The sequence below is a fragment of the Haliotis rubra genome, unplaced genomic scaffold, assembly GCF_003918875.1.
Source record: "Haliotis rubra isolate DU_JTF1 unplaced genomic scaffold, ASM391887v1 Scf380, whole genome shotgun sequence".
NCBI classification, from domain to species: domain Eukaryota; kingdom Metazoa; phylum Mollusca; class Gastropoda; order Lepetellida; family Haliotidae; genus Haliotis; species Haliotis rubra.
Window position 1 is genome coordinate 1,005,675 of NW_025767058.1, and position 21,200 is coordinate 1,026,874.

The 21,200-nt window shown below is 46.8% G+C and overlaps 1 protein-coding gene across 1 annotated transcript in view; it reads right to left on the bottom strand.

Moving 5' to 3' along the window:
- Positions 1-468: 468 nt before the first annotated feature.
- LOC124286356 (ribonuclease Oy-like) overlaps positions 469-21,200 on the bottom strand; it is a 29,749-nt gene continuing 9,017 nt past the window's right edge. The window contains exons 7-9 of the mRNA XM_046722723.1: positions 5,447-5,495; positions 4,282-4,377; positions 469-2,963 (exon numbers count right to left, since the gene is read on the bottom strand). Of these exons, the coding sequence (XP_046578679.1) occupies positions 2,820-2,963; positions 4,282-4,377; positions 5,447-5,495 (289 nt within the window). The 3' untranslated portion in view covers positions 469-2,819. The remainder of the gene's footprint in view (positions 2,964-4,281; positions 4,378-5,446; positions 5,496-21,200) is intronic.

A 21,200-nucleotide genomic window follows, 5' to 3' on the forward strand; every position in this document is an offset into this window, starting at 1 on the left:
CTAGAAAGTGATTCGTCACATCACAAACAGCAAATTTCGGGACCCCTCCTGTCGCAGTATTCCACTAAGTGGACATGTGGAAGGATGTGCTGGGAATAAAATTCCAAACTTTACAATATTCCCATTTTAAAAAATATTAACTGTGACGAAAAGAAGAAAAAGAAAAGAAACATATTTCATTGAACCGTTCAGACCAAAACTAACTGTATAACGTAAACTCGATTTTGTCCATCTGCATATACATGCAATGACATTAATTGATGGAGATATGTTGGAGCAGTGTTATGCAAGGTTCTGTACATGTATATCAAGATCTTGTACTGACACCGGAAGTAAAATGGCAGCCAATGCAAGATTATCAGGATCGGTGCAACATGGTCGCAAATCCGCGTGCGAGTAATGAGTCTCGCTGCACTGATCTGTACTCTCTGTAGGCGGTGATAAATATTAACAACGCAGACCAGTAAATGGTTTAAATGATTTATTTGCGCTGAGCACGTTAAATAGACACAAGTCAGTATGAAACAGAGGAACACTTTTTATAGATGGAACGCTTCTTTATTACAGCAGATGCGACGTTTCGGTGTATCAAGCAAATGATACAACATTATGCACGAGGCGAAATCTATACATGAAGGGTTATAATGGAACAATCCACTTTCTAGCGAGCAGAGTAGGGTGAGCCCGAAACATGTTCGTTACTGAGAAGTTTGATTGTGTGTAAATAGAACTTTGTTGTGATTAAATGATAATCTGTCTCCTCTTCTCAAAATTGTTTTATTATCATTTACTATCGAATAAGAAAACAGATTTGTCACTGAGAGTTTTGATTGTGTTTATTGACAAGTTATCCAACTTAGAAAAGCCCTCTCCCAATAATAGGATATGCACTGGCGTAGCTACCATTATAAGAAAAGCCCGGGCTTACACATGATTTTTGCTGAAGATCACCATGTAAGTTTGGCAAGCCCTCAATACTATCTAAATTTATAAAGTTTTGCAACCTATCAGAGTGGCTTGCTATGCGCCTGATATGTACAACAGAAGTTAACCGACAAAACATTGTGTTTGAGAGATATAGATGTGTACATATTTGAAAATATTCTGATTTTCAGTAATTGAGAGACCTGCATTGCTATGTAAGATAAAATTAATACCAATCAGTATTCAACAGAGTCGCAATTTCTAATAGCTAACGGGGTGTAACCACTAAGGGAATATTATTCCACACTTTAACTGCTGATGGAATAATAGATGATGTTGAGTACCTCAGTCTTGTACATGGTTGGCTAAAATTATCGGTTTCATAGCTTGTCCGGTCGCCTACTACAGTTGGAGTAAATCCTGAAGAAAAACTGGTGTTGTTCTATTTAGTAGGAACTGTACTTTCAGTAATGATCCAATCATTTGCTTTGTCTTTTTAACAATGTTTTCACAATGATGCCGTCAACTCCCGTAAACGAGAAGGTTAAACCCAAATGTTTATGAAAATCAATTATTTAATATGCAGCAATCAAAATTCAAATTAATGTCTTTTCGGACATCTTTCAAAGTAAATAATATAGCTCCAGTTTTAATGTTATGTTTTTATTTGGACTATTCCATTATATTGCGTAGGTAACAGGTAGTAACTAATATGTTCATTGAATCGTAAATGTTGTTTTAAGGCGTCTGCGAACTGCCTGTCTGCGTAATAGGAGGACACCCTAAAAACTGTTCCTCTTCATCATAACAGGTTCTAAATGCCACTTATAGATGTAACAGGGTGAAACGGCGATGGAAAGTTAAAAATATTCGTAGAACATTGTGCTTCATCGAAGGAACGAGAAAAAACTCTAAATTTCAGGTTTTTAAAAAAACTTGACGTAACGAGAAAATACTCGAAGAAATGAGACAATTCGCTGTACAAATATTTTACGCTACAAAAGCGGCAGCATTTAGGATTTTGTGCTGAACGTTTCAAGGATGTGTTGTATCTTATAGTTCCCTGGCCTCCGGTGGTTTAGACTGTCGGGCATAAGCATAAATAATGCCCCCGACTGTAACGGGGATTTCCCAGCACCCGTAGTGGTGAAAGTAGTGGGCATTGGTGGGCGTGGAATAGTTTCTCTACATCGATTGGAAAATGAACACGTGACCAGCTCAGCTACTCAGAATGCAGGCATGACAATGAACCAAACAAACAAAAAATTGATCATAAAATTATTTTTTCAGGTGAACAATGATTATCCTTGTTTGCATTTGTTTGTGACGGCTACCGCCGGTGGGGCAGGGTTCTCTAACCTTTTAACAGGATATCGGCAGCCGGAGACTGAAGGTGCTGGAGCTTCCGTACCGTATTATCATCAAATCCTGTACACTAAATTCTGACGAACAAACATAAGGCGTACTTAATATAAATGAGCAAGGCTTAGAACGAGGCACATCTTTGAACAATAGTTCGATTACATAAGCTTCAGTGTACACACGTGTGAGGTAATACACGACACGCGAGTTCAACGGGAACCCAGGGGGGATACCGGCCTGGAGAATAGAGTGTCATCGTGACCTAATTGAATGAGGCTTTGCTCATGCTTCAATCACTGGCCACTGGCTGCAAGGTCAAACTTACATATTTACAGACTTCGTGATATAGGAACGCTGCTGACTGGAGCTGATCAAATTTCTCTCGCTGACATAACGTTATTATCGACAGGGAGCAATAAGTTGACTGTTAAAAACGCCACTCGTCCAAGATGTCGGATAGTTTAATAAAATACATTATGGTGCAATTCAGATTTGTTCTGCAACCTAAATCTTTGAGAGATGTAACTGAACGTCTATTTAGAACAATAGACATCGTGCACTGGAAAGATGTAAACTTTGTCCCCAGGCTGACATGATTGTGTGTATTGGTAGGGCAGCGTCGTCACGTTGAATGTCTTCGACAAGGGTATATAAATCGACATCAGCAAAGTGCGACTCTGAAAAACAAAATAATTTTGAAGAAAACATTTTGATAATTCTTTTGAAACGTCAGAATATTTTTGTTTTGTTTGTTTCTTGTTTAGCGCCGCACTCAGCAATGTTCATGCTATATAAGGAAGTATGTAAATAATGGAGTCTAGACCAGACAATCCCGTGATTGATACCACGAGCATCGATGTACCAAATAAAAATAATACGTACGCATGGCTAAAATTACTAAATACTCATTTTTTATTTAAAAAGAAACAACTAACTGACCCAGAGCGTATTTCACGAAATATTTTCCACGTGTAGCTACATTTTCTGAGACAATTAGCTTTGATAATATATGTATATTCAAATATGGAACGTGATTACTCTAACCTCTATGATTCCTCGGCTCTACAAATGCCGGGGTTGGGGTAGCCTAGTGGTTAAAGCGTTCGTTAGGCTCGCGAAGACGCGGGTCTCCACATGGGTACAATGCCCATTTCCGGTGTCCTCCGCCGTTATATTCCTGGAATACTGCTAAAAGCGGCGTAAAACCATACTCACTCACTCACTCACTGTACAATTGCCTTTTAAGCCAAATGAGATCAGTTCCATCAGACACGCGTACGGTCCGGGTTTGAACTGGTCTGCTCGGTGGTTTGGTTGAAACATGCCATCGTATCTCAATTGTGTAGATCGATCCTCATGCTGTTGATCACTGTATTGTCTGGTCCAGACTCAACTATTTACAGACCACCGTCATATAGCTGGAATATTGCTGAGTGCGGCGTTAAACAACAAACAAACAAAGACTGTGTGAGTTTAGTTTTACGCCACACTCAGTAGTATTCCGGCTATATGGTCTGGAAATAATCGAGTCTGGACCAGACAATCCAGGGATCAACAGCATTAGCATCGATCTGCGCAATTGGGAACCGATGACATGTGTCAAACAAGTAAGCGTGCCCGACCACCCGATCCCGTTAGTCGTCTCTTACGACAAGCAGGGGTTACTGAAGATCAATATTCTAGCTCGGACCTTCACGGGTCACAAACAAAGAAGGTTCCAGCAGCTAATCGAGACTGATTATTATTGGCGTCGACGTTTTATACACATATATACAGGAATGACCAACATGGTGACCTCAAGTGGATATCAAATGGTTGACCGCTGTAGTATATGTAACTTAGGACAAGGTTGCTTACTTTACGTTAAATGTGACGATGAAATGCTCCTATTATCGACCACCTGGTTGGGATGATCCCTCCACGTGTCACTTGTAAACTTGACGTATTGCTGTGGTGTGACTGTATTTTAATGTTTAACACTGTTTAAACTCTCACTGTATTTGTTTCTGGATATCTCTGCATTGCACAGTCCATCCTCAGGTAATCTTTGATCCGGAAGTACTTTATAACAGCATTTTTGATGGCCTGGATCTGGAAAGGAGATCTGTCTGTTAAGAACGCTATTTGTTTCAATTCATATACTAAGCCTACTTGCCCCTAGCTTTAGAAATAGAAACTTTGCTCTGGTGTGTTAATCTAAACATATACTATTTATCACATGGAGAGTCCGGGCTAGCATAAAACATATGTTTGATAATATAGCCTTAAGAAATAATGAAACCACATGAAAAAGAGCATGGGGACATATAGAATGAAAAGGACATAATCAAATTGAGTGAGTGAGTTTAGTTTTACGCCGCTTTTAGCAATATTCCAGTAATATCACGTAGGGGGACACCAGAAAATAGGCTTCACGCATTGTACCCATGTGGGGAATCAAACCAGGGTCTTCGACGTGACGCGCGAATGCTTATACCACTAGGCTACCCCACCGCCCCTTATCAGAGTGAAAAGCAGGGTAGAGAAATACAATATACATAATGTCAGACTGAACAGCAAGGCCGAGAATGAAAAGTCAGGAATGAAAATGTACTACAGCGACAAATCGAGAGACTCATAAACACACGTCTAAATGAAGCGCGGGGACGAGATTGATAAACACACATGTCGAAATGAAGCGCAGGGACGAGATTGATAAACACACATTCCTAAACGAAGCACAGGGAAGAGATTGATAAACACACGTGACTAAATGAAGCACAGAGACGAGATTGATAAACACACGTTTAAATGAAGCACAGAGACGAGATTGATAGACACACATGTCTAAATGAAGCACAAGGAAGAGATTGACAAACACACATGCCTAAATGAAGCACAGGGACGAGATTGATAAACGCACATGTGCACAGGAACAATATTAATGAGCACGCAGGTATAAATGAAGTGTTGGGGCGAGATATATAAACAGACGTGTCCAAATGAAGCGCATATAACCGAGAGAGACGAACACATAGCCGAGGAGAACAGACACGTGACCCTGATGATGGACCAGAAAGAGATTGTCACAGATGGAGTCATGGGGGACGTTAAAAACCTGCTTTGATGTAGTGGGAATACGTTTAGAAGTAGATCGCCCTGTTGTAAACAATGTACTCACGGGGTATGCCTTCTTACATGATGGTGTGATTCCAGCCTTCTCAAGCGCCCTGTCAAAATAAAACCATTTCTGTATTACAGGATGCCCAATGTACCTATAAACTGAACTTTTAGATGTATACGATTACATTGATTTATGCACTTTATATGTAACCGAGGATTTCACCTCGAGCATGGAATGCACAAAAAGATTTCTCTGAGGTAGATCAACTTATTGTATGGGTACACAAGACACAACGAATTAAACGTTGGAACTATTTGAGCCACATTCGTATTTGATTTGTAGTTATGGAGTTATTGGGGTTAGAATGTCAAGCGACAGTCTGTCTCACAGTCCCTGAACCACATTATCTTCCCTACCACCTAGCCCTCCCTGCAATGTAGTCTGTCTCACAGTTCCTGAACCACATTATCTTCCCTATCACCTAGCCCTCCCTGCAAAGTAGTCTGTCTCACAGTCCCTGAACCACATTAAATTCCCTACCACCTAGCCCTCCCTGAAATGTAGTGTGTCTCACAGTCACTGAACCACATTATCTTCCCTACCACCTAGCCCTCCCTGCAATGTAGTCTGTCTCACAGTCCCTGAACCACATTATCTTCCCTACCGCCTAGCCCTCCCTGCAAAGTAGTCTGTCTCACAGTCCCTGAACCATATTATCTTCCCTATCACCTAGCCCTCCCTGCAATGTAGTCTGTATCACAGTCCCTGAACTACATTATCTTCCCTAATGCCTAGCCCTCACTGCAACGTTGTCTGTCTCACAGTCCCTGAACCACATTATCTTCCCTACCACCTAGCCCTCCCTGAAATGTAGTCTGTCTCACAGTCCCTGAACCACATTATCTTCCCTACAGCCTAGCCCGCCCTGCAATGTAGTCTGTCTCACAGTCCCTGAACCACATTATCTTCCCTATCACCTAGCCCTCCGTGCAATGTAGTCTGTATCACAGTCCCTGAACTACATTATCTTCCCTAATGCCTAGCCCTCCCTGCAACGTTGTCTGTCTCACAGTCCCTGAACCACATTATCTTCCCTACCACCTAGCCCTCCCTGAAATGTAGTCTGTCTCACAGTCCCTGAACCACATTATCTTCCCTACAGCCTAGCCCGCCCTGCAATGTAGTCTGTCTCACAGTCCCTGAACCACATTATCTTCCCTATCACCTAGCCCTCCATGCAATGTAGTCTGTCTTACAGTCCCTGAACCATATTATCTTCCCTACTGCCTAGCCCTCCCTGCAAAGTAGCCTGTCTCACAGTCCCTGAACCATATTATCTTCTATACCTCCTACCCCTCCCTGCAACGTTGTCTGTCTCACAGTCCCTGAACCACATTATCTTCCCTACTGCCTAGCCCTCACTGCAATGTAGACTGTCTCACAGTCCCTGAACCATATTATCTTCCCTACCACCTAGCCCTCCCTGCAATGTAGTCTGTCTCACAGTCCCTGACCTACATTATCTTCCCTACTGCCTAGCCCTCCCTGCAACGTTGTCTGTCTCACAGTCCCCTGAACTACATAATCTTCCCTACCACCTAGCCCTCCATGCAACGTTGTCCGTCTCACAGTCCCTGAACCACATTATCTTCCCTACCACCTAGCCCTCCCTGCAACGTTGTCTGTCTCACAGTCCCTGAACCACATTATCTTCCCTACCATTTAGCCCTCCCTGCAACGGTGTCTGTCTCACAGTCCCTGAACCACATTATCTTCCCTACAGCCTAGCCCTCCCTGCAACGTTGTCTGTCTCACAGTCCCCTGAACAACATAATCTTCCCTACCACCTAGCCCTCCGTGCAATGTAGTCAGTCTCACAGTTCCTGAACCACATTATCTTCCCTAATGCCTAGCCCTCCATGCAACGTTGTCTGTCTCACAGTCCCTGAACCACATTATCTTCCCTACTGCCTAGCCCTCCTTGCAATGTAGCGTGTCTCACAGTCCCTGAACTACATTATCTTCCCTAATGCCTAGCCCTCCCTGCAACGTTGTCTGTCTCACAGTCCCTGAACCACATTATCTTCCCTACCACCTAGCCCTCCCTGAAATGTAGTCTGTCTCACAGTTCCTGAACCACATTATCTTCCCTACAGCCTAGCCCGCCCTGCAATGTAGTCTGTCTCACAGTCCCTGAACTACATTATCTTCCCTAATGCCTAGCCCTCCCTGCAACGTTGTCTGTCTCACAGTCCCTGAACCACATTATCTTCCCTACCACCTAGCCCTCCCTGAAATGTAGTCTGTATCACAGTCCCTGAACCACATTATCTTCCCTACAGCCTAGCCCGCCCTGCAATGGAGTCTGTCTCACAGTCCCTGAACCACATTATCTTCCCTATCACCTAGCCCTCCCTGCAATGTAGTCTGTCTTACAGTCCCTGAACCATATTATCTTCCCTACTGCCTAGCCCTCCCTGCAAAGTAGCCTGTCTCACAGTCCCTGAACCATATTATCTTCTATACCTCCTACCCCTCCCTGCAACGTTGTCTGTCTCACAGTCCCTGAACCACATTATCTTCCCTATCACCTAGCCCTCCCTGCAATGTAGTCTGTCTTACAGTCCCTGAACCATATTATCTTCCCTACTGCCTAGCCCTCCCTGCAAAGTAGCCTGTCTCACAGTCCCTGAACCATATTATCTTCTATACCTCCTACCCCTCCCTGCAACGTTGTCTGTCTCACAGTCCCTGAACCATATTATCTTCCCTACCACCTAGCCCTCCCTGCAATGTAGTCTGTCTCACAGTCCCTTAACTACATTATCTTCCCTACTGCCTAGCCCTCCCTGCAACGTTGTCTGTCTCACAGTCCCCTGAACTACATAATCTTCCCTACGACCTAGCCCTCCATGCAACGTTGTCCGTCTCACAGTCCCTGAACCACATTATCTTCCCTACCACCTAGCCCTCCCTGCAACGTTGTCTGTCTCACAGTCCCTGAACCACATTATCTTCCCTACTGCCTAGCCCTCACTGCAATGTTGTCTGTCTCACAGTCCCTGAACCACATTATCTTCCCTACTGCCTAGCCCTCCCTGCAACGTTGTCTGTCTCACAGTCCCCTGAACTACATAATCTTCCCTACCACCTAGCCCTCCGTGCAATGTAGTCAGTCTCACAGTTCCTGAACCACATTATCTTCCCTAATGCCTAGCCCTCCATGCAACGTTGTCTGTCTCACAGTCCCTGAACCACATTATCTTCCCTACTGCCTAGCCCTCCTTGCAATGTAGCCTGTCTCACAGTCCCTGATCCACATTATCTTCCCTACTGCCTAGCCCACCCTGCAACGTTGTCTGTCTCACAGTCCCTGAACCACATTATCTTCCCTATCACCTAGCCCTCCATGCAACGTTGTCTGTCTCACAGTCCCTGAACCACATTATCTTCCCTACCACCTAGCCCTCCATGCAACGTTGTCTGTATCACAGTCCCTGAACCACATTATCTTCCCTACCACCTAGCCCTCCCTGCAACGTTGTCTGTCTCACAGTCCCTGAACCACATACAACATGCAACTGAGGGTGTTTAAGGCGTGACCGATAAACGGATCTTTGTCGAGATCTTCGCACAAATAAGGTCGACGTGCCAGTGGAATGGGAAGCAGTGACGAAGCGAATCCCTATCCTTGCAGTGAAACAGGGCGACCCATTGCGTCTGTTCCCTCAGGTCTTTCAGGACCGAGTTGAATTTTTGCGTGAGGACGCAAATGCTGTGGTTCATGTGGCGTCCCGAAAACGCTAAATACGATAACATGTCTCTCTTTTTGGTGATCTCCTTGTTGGCGCTGCAATCGTCTAGGATAAACAGCGTCGATCCTCCCTCGAACGTTTCGTGAAAAGCTCGCAACCAGTCCTGTAAACGTACTCCCGGGTCGATTTTATATACCTCCGTGTCGTTCATCACCCACGCTCTCTCCGTGTACGTTTTATTGACGCGTATCGTAGGGCAAAGAATCACGATATGATCGAACACATTCCGATAGTACCCTTCCAGCAGATCCAAGACGAACACGGTCTTCCCGCATCCCGTCTGACTGCACACGATGGCGCATGCGGATCGCGAGGTAAATCAATAGATGGCTTGCACGAATCTTCCATTTTGCATATTAAGCTGCGCATCCATGATCACGTACAAATGAAAGTCGGTTTGAGCCTTCTTGCGGATTTGGATGGTGATCCCCTTGCTGCCGTTCTCGATGCGACGCCCGCTGCCGTGCAGTTGATCATTGTCCATGGATCGCATGTCCAACCACAGCGCATACTTGGTCATCAGGTACTCTCCTAGCGTCACGGAGGCCAGACCGAGGTCCCTGACGATCGCGTTGATTTTCGGCGGGTGCTTGATCGCCGGTAACTTTTGGATCTTGTCCCACTGATGGTAAGCGCGCATGACTTGGCTGAAGAGCTGGTTTGGGCACGCCCTCGACTTTCGTGATCTTGGGGTTCCAATACTTTTCGTTGACCCTTTGAATCGGCTGAAATTCTTCTACTGGCAGGATCAAAATGCCCATCATTGATCGCGTGGGCACGTTCAGATTGATGTTCAACAGCATGTCGCTCTTGTTCGCGACGATCTTCCGGTGACACAGCACGCAATCGTACAGGGATGGCTAACGTGCCCGAATACTGGCTGCGAATATGTCGAGCCAATTCCGTATTCGTCACCTTGTCGAACTCCAGCGAAATATTGTTGATGGTGTAGCGACCCTCATCACGGTTCTCCGTCACAATCACATGGCTATAATCATTAAAAGCGAGTTTGTACTTCAGCCTGTCGCCCAGCGCGGCTTGATAAAATGGCATATGACACGCCAGCAACTCGAAGTCGAGCGGGATGCAAAATCGGTTCCCGAACGCCTCGCTGATGGCCTTGTGTTTTTTGGCCATCACGGCAAGTTCGGCATGCTCGAAACCGTACCCCACGCGCAACCGAGTCGTGGGACACTCGGCTGAACAAATCCCTTGGTACTTCATGTTTTCCCGTTCGCTCGCATTCTCCAGAGGTCCGTGTAGCTGAAGAACACGTCCCTGTCGTCGATGCTCAAAATTTCGTTTCCGCTGATTTTGATGGTCGTTTTCTTCACGATGGCGCGACCCAGGTTCCCCCGACTTCGCGTTTATCATCAGATTCCAAACTGATCTGGAAGGACAGACGAGCCGTCCCCGGAACAATGACATCGTCCACAGCCAGGTTGGGAAAGCGAACCAACAGCGTTTGGTTTCCGTCGATCGTGCTCGGATTGTTGGTGATTGTCACCGACTGACGCACGGCTTTGAACCCCAGGGGTTCTCTCAATCTTCGGAAAGGGTTTAGTTTATTCCCGTATTGCGACGACATCGTTTATATCTTTAATAGGACCATGGCTGAAGGTGGCGACGATATTCCCAAGGATGATTTGAGTGGTGATGGAGCCCAATTGCTCGTGGTTGAGGAGACCTCGTTCACACAAGGCAACATGGGCGACGATCTGCTAAAAAACGACCGTAGATGATTATTACGATGCCCTGGAGCAAAAAGAAAATATAGCTTCTCTATATCGCGATCCTTCCAAGTTCGAACTCGATCACAAAGGGATACTGTGAGTGAAAGATGCTCCGTGCATCGATCTCATGCACTCCCGTATGAGAAAACCTCTTGCTTTGGACACACTGACCAGTCGCCACGGTGCCGACTTTATCTGTGACAAATTAAATATAACTAGCTATCGACAAAAAATAAGCAGGAAGTTTGACAAGGCTTTACGAGAAGCAAATGCCGAGCTCGATGCCTTGGCGGGTGCAGTCGGTCGAAAAGATTTGAGAGTTGTACCCCAACGCGTTCAAGACGCATCGAACGATGTTGAAAAACTATTGACCATGTACCGGAACGAACTCTTGCCCGGGTTCGAATTTACCTTTAGGGAACTGCGAGGGCTGGACAAGGGCATGGAAAACATTTGCGGATCGCTCGTGGACAACGTAGCCAAACTGGACGCGCTCGATGAGTATATCGCTCGTGAAAATACCAAACTCCACAAAGTGGAGGACGAGTTCAGCCGATGTCGGATCGCGAAACGAATACGCAACCTGGAAGAGGAAAGATCGACCCGACTGGAAGTGGCGTCCTCCTTCCGAGACCAGCTTCGATCCCAGATCAGCCGCGTGCGCAAAACAATCTACCGAACCCTCCAAGAGAACACCACGTTGGCCGACAGGATCCTAACGTTGTTCTGGGAACAAGGGATCACCATCACCAGCGTTCTGACGGCTTTGGGCTTCATCGTATCGACCCTGGTCTTATCGCCAACAGGTGGCAGTGGAGGCGGCGGAGGTACGACACCACCATGACCCAAAAAAGGCGGCGACGTTAGCGACTGGATTAAAAACATTTGAAATTGCTCGGGGAAGCCTTAGGGAGACTGGCTGGAAAAGCCACCGAGGCCCTGCCCGGCATCTTGGGCAGCATCGTGTCCTGGTTGCTGGGCTCATTGTTGAAAACAGTCACGTGGCTCGGCCAGAACCTGTAGGCATTCGTCGTCGGTGTGGCCGGTCTCGTGTATGTCGCCGCTAAAGAAATTTTAACCAAATGAGGCACACCCCGACCGCGATCCTGCCGACCACAAGCACCGTTTTACAATCAATGTGTTGCTGAAGTTCGACCTCCTCGCATGGTGATAGGCATGGTGGTGGTGCAGGTTGAACGCTGGGCTCTGGTGCTGGTGGCGGCATCACGATCCCTGTTTCACCTGTATGCGTGGGCGGTGGGATGTAGGAGACGTTGACATCGGGATTGATACCCAACGTTTGATCGGCGGTCGCAATGAGCCATGTACAGTCCCACGCCGAACACGTAGTCGACTTTCGACCAGGCGTATTCTAACGTGTCCTGGTAACGCCGGATGCCACTCAGTAAATCCACCGGGCTGGCGATGGCGTCCTCGCCGTTCGACACAAATGTTTCTGCACGTCGTATGCCGTCCCTTGACCCACAATACCAGATAAGCAGGAAGTTTGACAAGGCTTTACGAGAAGCAAATGCCGAGCTCGATGCCTTGGCGGGTGCAGTCGGTCGAAAAGATTTGAGAGTTGTACCCCAACGCGTTCAAGACGCATCGAACGATGTTGAAAAACTATTGACCATGTACCGGAACGAACTCTTGCCCGGGTTCGAATTTACCTTTAGGGAACTGCGAGGGCTGGACAAGGGCATGGAAAACATTTGCGGATCGCTCGTGGACAACGTAGCCAAACTGGACGCGCTCGATGAGTATATCGCTCATAAAAATACCAAACTCGACGAAGTGGAGGACGAGTTCAGCCGATGTCGGATCGCGAAACGAATACGCAACCTGGAAGAGGAAAGATCGACCCGACTGGAAGTGGCGTCCTCCTTCCGAGACCAGCTTCGATCCCAGATCAGCCGCGTGCGCAAAACAATCTACCGAATCCTCCAAGAGAACACCACGTTGGCCGACAGGATCCTAACGTTGTTCTGGGAACAAGGGATCACCATCACCAGCGTTCTGACGGCTTTGGGCTTCATCGTATCGACCCTGGTCTTATCGCCAACAGGTGGCAGTGGAGGCGGCGGAGGTACGACACCACCATGACCCAAAAAAAGGCGGCGACGTTAGCGACTGGATTAAAAACATTTGAAATTGCTCGGGGAAGCCTTAGGGAGACTGGCTGGAAAAGCCACCGAGGCCCTGCCCGGCATCTTGGGCAGCATCGTGTCCTGGTTGCTGGGCTCATTGTTGAAAACAGTCACGTGGCTCGGCCAGAACCTGTGGGCGTTCGTCGTCGGTGTGACCGGTCTCATGTACGTCGCCGCTAAAGAATTTTTAACCAAATGAGGCACACCCCGACCACGATCCTGCCGACCACAAGCACCGTTTTACAATCAATGTGTTGCTGATGTTCGACCTCCTCGCATGGTGATAGGCGTGGTGGTGGTGCAGGTTGAATGCTGGGCTCTGGTGCTGGTGGCGGCATCACGATCCCTGTTTCACCTGTATGCGCGCGTGGGCGGTGGGATGTGGGAGACGTTGACATCGGGATTGATACCCAACGTTTGATCGGCGGTCGCAATGAGCCATGTACAGTCCCACGCCGAACACGTAGTCGACTTTCGACCAGGCGTATTCTAACGTGTCCTGGTAACGCCGGATGCCACTCGGTAAATCCACCAGGCTGGCGATGACGTCCTCGCCGTTCAACACAAATGTTTCTGCACGTCGTAGGCCGTCCCTTGACCCACAATACCAGAACGCGTTTGCGACTGAGCGCCCAGCAGCGCCCACACGTACGTTCGAATCAAATTGTTCAGTCTGACAACACCGGGACAAGTAAACCCCTTCGACTTATACAACATATATACTTTCCAATCGTCTTCAGCGTATTGAGGCTGCTCCACCTTTTGAACGGTGAAAGCAACACCACCTTTAAAATTCATACGATAATCTCGCCATTCATTACTCGACAGAGCAAAGTCCTGAAGTAATAAACCTCTTTTCAGTAAATCATCGCTGATTTCTTTCACAGTGCGTGCTCCACTTGGCATTTCCTGAACAGCTCTAATTCCTGGCAATATCATTTCACAACTCGGAAGAGCAAACTGATGGTGAACTATGGCGTTATTCAATAAATCTTCCCTGATTTCTTTCACGGATCGCGCTCTACTGTACGGAATGCCCAACCCGTGGTTCGTACCCGGTATATGCCAATCCGTGTTCGGATCGATTTCGAGTTCGTCGCAAATCCGTTCGTAAGCCCGCCGATTGTACAGATTGTTCGACGCATCCCACGCCTTGTCCTGCGGAAGCGGTGCGCCGATCTCTTTCAGGATGCATCTGATCTGGTAATACACGTGGAAATAGAACACAGAACGACTCAGCGCATCACAATGCATCAATGTCGTTCAAGGTCACGCCGCACCCCGTCGTCGCGCACCACACGGCGAAATTGAATTGATTCTGCCAAAACTGCGTCGGGTTGTTAAACCATGCATGGACTACCTTGACGTTCGTGACCGTCAGCCTATACTTTTCAAAGACATTGATAAATCAAGCTCGAAAGTGGGAACCCTCCATGGCATCCACCACGATCTTCATGTGTGTGAGATCGGTAGCGATTATATTATCGCTTTTAGGATAAATCACTCCCGGCTTGTACTTGGGTGTAGCCATATTGAAAGTATATGGTAGTGTCTCGTATATGTGTAACATGTACATCACGCTCCCGGAAATCATGAACGGCAAACCCATTTTACTGCAGCACACGATCGATAACACGTTTGGGGACCTCGAAGTCGCGCTCTACGATCTCACCTACTACCCGCAATGGACGAACATCAGTCAACGTCAAAGGAACACCAGGCTATTCATCGATGGCAAACGCCACAATTTGTCCGAGGGTTATTACAGCGTTTCTATGTTGAACAATGAAATTTTTAAACCCATGGGAGCCAGCCTTAAACTCAATGAATCGAATGGCACGCTGACGTTCACGAATGGGGAAAAACCCATCCGACTCGGTAAAGCCTTGGCAAGAATGCTCGGGTTGCCGTCGGTCAACATCGAAATTACCTAGCCTCGTGGTCTATCACGAGGTGTACGTTCATCTCGACCGGGGCAACATCAGGGAACTCAAACTATCCGTTTTAGATATAAGACATAAACCTATGCATATCGGCCATCTCAGCGCCTTGCTGCACATCAAACAACCATTACTCAAGCTTCCTGTCCCGGAATGGTGAGAAAATGCCCTACCACAGCGATCTCCGACCTTGGAGACACGCTTGGCTTCGACGACCCTGGGGTCGAAGGCAACCTATACGGTTTAGAATTAAGAAACAACACTTACAGGCGAGCGGAAGTCAGTGGTGGTGGTGGTAAACTAAGGGAATTAGACGATGTCGTCACCGGAGGGCTCAGGAAATGTTTAGTACAATCTCGTCCTCAGCGACAATAACAAATGGGTGATGGTCCCGGCATTCGATGGCAATCTAGGCGATTTAGACAATGTCGAGACCCGAGGTCTCTTAAAAAACACGTCGTACAAGTTCGTCCTCACCGATGATAACCGATGGACGTTGATCTCCTCCCAAATCGACTGGCTACTCGATATCACCCTCGTTTCGCCCTACATGTTTGCGGAGTTGATGGATCATTATTTAACGAAAGTCATCAATAAGGGGATTCTCATAGCAGCTTACGTCCACTCGCAACGAAGGAGTGTGCTCGTGAGCCTCATCCCTAGAAAAGTGGGTCATTTGCTAGCGAGTTGACCGGATAGTCGAAATACGAGTTTACAGTTGGTGCTTGAATTTGAAGAGGCATTCGATGTCCTAGAAGAGATTCCAACCAATTCAACGCTCTATATCAAAGTCTTTCTCAGGGAGGCATCACCCAACCAAAATATTGATATAAAACCGGGAGTATACCTCCGTTGGCCTCGAAAACATCAAAATCACTTATGCTGCATTTATGTACAGAAAGACGTCAAAGCTTACGCGAGTCTCGAAGAAGTCACAATTACCGTGGATAATAAAATCTTGCTCACAAAGTTTTTTTACCTCCAAAACTCCATCTCATCAGCTTAAAGTTTACGCTCGAGAAATTGTCGTAGAACCAATTGAAGACTCTTCTCTAATAGTGTAAACCATGAGTGCCATTGCAAACGTGAATACGCAAGCCACCATCGCATTCCCTGATCTCGAAGACACGCGAGGATTCGATAGACCTGGGACGGAAAACGCATTGTACGTCCTGCACTTACAAAGCAACGTGTACCAACGTCGAGAAGTCATCGTCGAATTGAACTGGATCATCAATATCGTCCTGACCTACCCCTATCTCGTCATGGATCAGGATCGTAATATCCTCGAAATAAAAAACAATGGGATTCTACTGGGGAGTTTTATTCCGCTTCATGAAAAGGGAATGTACTCATCACCATTACCAGATCAAACGGGTTCTATGCTAGTCCCTCACTCAGAAGAAATAATGAAATTTAAAACGATATAGTAAAGTCCAAGACTTGTGGATCACTGGGATACCAGGTTCTGCCCTTATCATCGACGTCGTTCTTAGAAATGCCTCCGGACAATGGGTGGAACTTCTGCCTGGGGTAGACATATGCTGGCATGATCGCCATCAAAATCAACGCTGTCGTATTTATGTGCAACCAGGAACAACTTCCACCACAAGCCTCGAGGGAGCCGAGGTTTTTATTGGAGATGAAATTTTAATCTATTTTTCATCCAACCACGTGTACTTCATCAGCTTAAAATACATTCATCAATGATTGACGGCGGACCAATTGAAGCTAATTTCCTAAACTCGTCATATACTCGAGATGGAATTGTATCCGGCCATGGCCGACGTGGCTCAAACGCTCGAAACCGTGGATGGACTTCGGTTGCGACAGATCGGTGAAATCAAACACCAATTGGAACGAGAACGAGATGTGCGACTCGGATTGCACAAAAAAGTACCATCGAGCTGTCAATGTCATCGACAGCGTGGACACATCTCTCGTGGCAGCTGGCATGGGATTGGGCGTCAGCTTGTTATCCACCATCGTGGCTGCACCCGTCATCCTCGGGTTAGAAATAGGCGCCGGAGTATCGGGGTTGGCGGGAGTAACCCTGAAATTCATTTCGCGTCGTCTGCAACGGAAGGCCTTAAAACACGACGAGATCAGGGTTCTGGCCGAAGCCAAGCTAAACACGATCGACGATCACATTTCAACCGCGATCACCGATAGCAAAATCTCCAAGGAAGAGTTTCGTTTGGTGATGTCGGAAATCGCGAAATACCACCGAATGAAAGAAGCGATTCGAACTAAGACTCGGAAAACCACTGGCATCAGCAAAGACGAGAAAAATAGCTCTTAGAACAGGGTCGACAACAAATCATTCAAACCTTCCTGACAAAAAACAAGGATCTCATCAAAGATTCACCTTAAACTGTTTTGTTGATGTAACCAAGTAAACCTTGCAACCTTGCAACACAAACTGTTCAAGGAACCCACATTAAACTGTTTTGTAGATTTTAACAATGCAATAGCTAAGTGATTTAGGTCAACCCGATCCTAGGCAGCCACCTGTACAGCCAGGCAACAGCTGCTATAGCAACGTGCTCATGGTCAACCCGACCCGAGAGCAGCCAGGCGAGGCTGTACAGGTGGCTGTATATAAGCAATATATAACTCATACGCTTTCCAAGCTTATGTAACCCGATTTTAAAATAATTCTAAAAATGTTTTCAGCAGCGACTCAAATATTCATGACGAGAACAGTCTATATCAATACAACCAGCCAACAGCCCTAATACGGCTGTGTGCCTTGCTTTGTGTTCAATACCCACGTGACAGGCCACAGCCAGAGAAATCCTCTGACGTCATGTCTAGACAAACACGCCATTTTGAGTTTGGAGTCGGCCGCGGTGAGACCGGGAGGGTAAGTGTTGGCTATTTTTCCATACTATGTCGGATATTAGTGAACCAGGTTATTGGAATGAAAGCCAGAAAGAGGCGTTAAGTTCTCATCGGGAATTTATCAAAGAATGATATTATTTATTAACGAACTTGAACAGGATGGCCCCGATGGAAAAAGATTGCCTGAAAAACCGAAGGGAGATTTAAAATCACTCCTTGCGAGTCGTTAAAAAAATCAAATATCCTAACAGGCGAAGATCTTCATACCTATTTAGCTGATAATTTAATGACGACCAATTCCGTCAGCTGTCCCACAGTGAGCCTGGAAGGAATGTTATCCAATCTCAAAAAAGGTTATGCTTTGTTGTCAAAACAAAATTCATCTTCTTTATCGTCCTCCCTCGATTATGGGGAATGGCTTAATGTAGCATATGAAATACACAGTATAGATAAGATAAAAGGCAAAGTCTCAATTACCTGGAAAGACTGGCTGAAAGAAAAAGTTGGCATTGACGACACTTATGCCCGAAAACTAAGGGAACTTTGGAAATTGTTCGGTGAATATACTCGATTCAGGGCGCTGGGTCTTTCCTTTTCGGACATTTATTAACAGCATGCTAGTAACAAACAGTCGGGTGGCTGAATTCTGGCGGCATGCTAACTAATATAGTTAGTTTGTTGTTTAATCTCATTCCTACTTACATAAACGGATTGTTGAGTCTGGTAGCAGGCTAACAAATATAGTTCGTTTGTTTAGTGTCATTTATCCCACATCAATGGTTTCCCTGGTTCACTAGATATCCGACATAGTATGGAAGAATAGGCAACACTCACCTCCCGGTGTTAGCGCTGTTGAGTTTGACTGTTGCTAGGTTGGGTGACCGCCTAGCAACGCCGTGATCGGTCTGCTCGCCGTTGTCAAGCTCGGCAGCCATCTTGCTTGGCTTAGCAACGCCGTGATCGGTCTGCTCGCCGTTGTCAAGCTCGGCAGCCATGTTGTTTAGCTTAGTAACGGCGAGCTTGCCAAGCTCGCCGTTGTTAGGTTAGGCAACCAGCTTGTTTAACTTAGCAACGCCGTTATCGGTCTGCTCGCCGTTGTTAGGTTAGGCAACCAGCTTGTTAAACTTAGCAACGCATTCAAGTCCCAATCAAAACCAATCCCCTACCTACATGCATACATAATATCAAGTATACTCTTCAAATAAAGGACGCATCGACAATGCTCGCGCAAAACACCCATCCCTTTTTTTAACCTACTCCTAGGGCCAAATTCAGACGTTCAAGAACCTCTAAGCTGCATGTGCACATCGAAGGATGTCTCGCGCTACACCCTCACCGTTTTCAAAGGGGGCTGGGGGGCTTAAGTCCCATAAATAAGCCTCTAGGCCGCAAGTTATGCAGAACCCCCATTGTACTACTACTCTTACTGCAATGTAGTCTGTCTCACAGTCCCTGAACCACATTATCTTCCCTACCACCTAGCCCTCCCTGCAAAGTAGTCTGTCTCACAGTCCCTGAACCACATTATCTTCCCTACCACCTAGCCCTCCCTGCAAAGTAGTCTGTCTCACAGTCCCTGAACTACATTATCTTCCCTACCACCTAGCCCTCCCTGCAATGCATTCTGTCTCACAGTCCCTGAACCACATTATATTCCCTACTGCCTAGCCCCCCCTCCAAAGTTGTTTGTCTTACAGACCCTGATCCACATTATCTTCCCTACCACCTAGTCCTCCCTGCAACGTTGTCTGTCTCACAGTCCCTGAACCACATTATATTCCCTACTGCCTAGCCCTCCCTGCAACGTTGTCTGTCTCACAGTCCGTGAACCACATTATATTCCCTACTGCCTAGCCCTCCCTGCAATGTAGTCTGTCTCACAGTCCCTGAACCACATTATCTTCCCTATCACCTAGCCCTCCATGCAATGCATTCTGTCTCACAGTCCCTGAACCACATTATCTTCCCTACTGCCTAGCCTTCCATGCAATGTAGTCTGTCTCACAGTCCCTGAACCACATTATCTTCCCTACAGCCTAACCCTTTCTGCAATGTAGTCTGTCTCACAGTCCCTGAACCACATTATCCTCCCTACAACCTAGCCCTCCCTTCAACGTTGTCTGTCTCACAGTCCCTGAACCACATTATCTTCCCTACCACCTAGCCCTCCCTGCAATGTAGTCTGTCTCACAGTCCCTGAACCACATTATCTTCCCTACCAACTAGCCCTCCCTGCAACGTTGTCTGTCTCACAGTCCCTGAACCACATTATCTTCCCTACCACCCAGCCCTCCCTGCAACGTTGTCTGTCTCACAGTCCCTGAACTACATTATCTTCCCTACCACCTAGCCCTCCCTGCAATGTAGTCTGTCTCACAGTCCCTGAACCATATTATCTTCCCTTCGACCCAGCCCTCCCTGCAACGTTGTCTGTCTCACAGTCCCTGAACCACATTATCTTCCCTACCACCTAGCCCTCCCTGAAATGTAGTCTGTCTCACAGTCCCTGAACCACATTATCTTCCCTAATGCCTAGCCCGTTCTGCAATGTAGTCTGTCTAACAGTCCCTGGACCACATTATCTTCCCTACAGCCTAGCCCTTTCTGCAATGTAGTCTGTCTCACAGTCCCTGAACCACATTATCTTCCCTACCACCTAGCCCTCCCTGCAACGTAGTCTGTCTCACAGTCCCTGAACCACATTATCGTCCCTACCACCTAGCCCTCCCTGCAACGTTGTCTGTCTCACAGTCCCTGAACCACATTATCTTCCCTACTGCCTAGCCCTCCCTGCAGTGTAGTCTGCCTCACAGTCCCTGAACCACATTATCTTCCCTACGACCTAGCCCTCCATGCAATGTAGTAAGTCTCACAGTCCCTGAACCACATTATCTTCCCTACAACCTAGCCCTCCCTGCAACGTTATCTGTCTCACAGTCCCTGAACCACATTATCTTCCCTACCACCCAGCCCTCCCTGCAACGTTGTCTGTCTCACAGTCCCTGAACTACATTATCTTCCCTACCACCTAGCCCTCCCTGCAATGTAGTCTGTCTCACAGTCCCTGAACCATATTATCTTCCCCTTCGACCCAGCTCCTCCCTGCAACGTTGTTGTCTGTCTCACAGTCCCTGAACCACATTATCTTCCCTACCACCTAGCCCTCCCTGAAATGTAGTCTGTCTCACAGTCCCTGAACCACATTATCTTCCCTAATGCCTAGCCCGTTCTGCAATGTAGTCTGTCTAACAGTCCCTGGACCACATTATCTTCCCTACAGCCTAGCCCTTTCTGCAATGTAGTCTGTCTCACAGTCCCTGAACCACATT